The 1,727-nt window shown below is 43.3% G+C and overlaps 1 protein-coding gene across 1 annotated transcript; it reads left to right on the top strand.

Annotated features, from left to right (window-relative positions):
* Window positions 268-1,050, top strand: LOC109841488. Its single transcript, XM_020410455.1, has 2 exons — window positions 268-589; window positions 926-1,050. Exons 1-2 carry the CDS (start codon window positions 268-270, stop codon window positions 1,048-1,050), a joined length of 447 nt encoding a protein of 148 aa, XP_020266044.1.

Here is a 1,727-nt window from a genome sequence, read left to right as displayed (position 1 = left end):
ACTGGTCAGAAACTTTTGCTAACAGGGCTTGAGTTCGTGAGTCGACTCATGACAGGCATGAGTCGACTCAACCTGATGAGTCGACTCATGCACATGTATAAGTCGACTCATGAGCTAAAAATTGGATTCTTTGAATTTGCTGCTCGTCGTCTCGTTTCACGCTTCCACTTACGTTCCACTGTACTGTTTTACACCCCTATTCTCATGCTATCATGAGAATCATCTATCCTCAAGCTCCTATGAGGATCGCTAAGTTCCAAAGAGAAGATGCACCCGTATCAACTAGATACCAAGATTGAAGGGGAACAAAAGACTAACAATATGCCATATAAGATTGCAAAGGAGGAGGCTAAGAAAGCAGTCACTAAGGCTAAGAATAAAGCATTTGGAGATATGTATGAGGAGTTGGATACCAAGGAAGGGGAAAAGGTGTTGTTTAGGTTAGATAACATGAGAGAACGAAGTTCCAAAGACTTGAACCAAGTAAGGAGCATCAAAGATGAAGAGGGACAAGTTCTAGTTGAAGAAACCGATATCAAGCTAAGATGGCGAAGATACTTTGACAAACTCCTCAACGAGGCTAGAGAAGGTGAAATAGTATTGGGTGATCTAGAACACTCAGAAGGTTTAGAGACTACAAGTTTTGCGACCCCATATCTTTTGAAGATATGAAGGAGGTAATCCACAAAATGAGAAAGGGTAGGGTAGTTAGGCCTGACGAAATCCCAGTCGAGGTCTGGAGGTGTTTAAGCAGAGGGGGCATGAAGTGTCTGACTAGGCTGTTTAATGTTATTTTCAAGACTGCAATAATGCCAAAAGAATGGAGAGCTAGCCCCAAAGTCCTACTTTATAAGAACATGGAGATATCCAACTTTGTAACAACTATAGAGGTATCAAGTTACTTAGTCATACCATGGAACTTTAGGAAATGGTAATAGAGAAGAAGATGAGGAAGGACCTGACTATGTAGGAGAACCAATTTGGGTTTATGCCTGGGAGGTCAACTACGGAAGCTATTCACTTGCTAAGGAGATTGAAGGAACACTATAGAGATAGGTAGAAGGACTTACATATGGTATTTATCGACCTTGAGAAGGCATACGATAGAGACCCTAGAGATGTTTTATGAAGATTTTTGGAGAAAAAGGGGGTTCATATGGCATATATCAAAGCTATCAAGTACATGTACAAAAGAACCAAGACAAGCATGAAGATAGTGGGGCTAGATATGGAACATTTTCTGGTGGAGGTTGGATTACGTCAAGGATCAGCGCTAAGTCCTCTCCTCTTTACCATTATGATGGATCAACTAACAAAGAATATACAAGGGGAGGTACCTTGGTGTATGCTTTTCGACCCACCCCGGTGACTACACAAACTTCACCGGTGCGAGCCCGGAATATACATCAACAATCACAATATCTCAACTCCTCAGACCCACCCCGGTGACTACACAAACTTCACCGGTGCGAGCCCGGAATATACATCAACAATCACAATATCTCAACTCCTCAGACCCACCCCGGTGACTACACAAACTTCACCGGTGCGAGCCCGGAATATACATCAACAATCACAATATCTCAACTCCTCAGACCCACCCCGGTGACTACACAAACTTCACCGGTGCGAGCCCGGAATATACATCAACAATCACAATATCTCAACTCCTCAGACCCACCCCGGTGACTACACAAACTTCACCGGTGCGAGCCCGGAATATACAT

Source organism: Asparagus officinalis, chromosome 5, assembly GCF_001876935.1.
Source record: "Asparagus officinalis chromosome 5, Aspof.V1, whole genome shotgun sequence".
Lineage (NCBI taxonomy): Eukaryota > Viridiplantae > Streptophyta > Magnoliopsida > Asparagales > Asparagaceae > Asparagus > Asparagus officinalis.
This window is presented reverse-complemented; position numbering and strand designations above follow the sequence as displayed.

Excerpts from the sequence above, each read along its gene's own strand:
- LOC109841488 (XM_020410455.1), top strand. The coding sequence starts at position 268 with ATGCACCCGTATCAACTAGATACCAAGATTGAAGGGGAACAAAAGACT. Across the intron at positions 590-925 it reads CCTCAACGAGGCTAGAGAAG|GAAATGGTAATAGAGAAGAA; the intron begins GTGAAATAGTAT and ends ATGGAACTTTAG.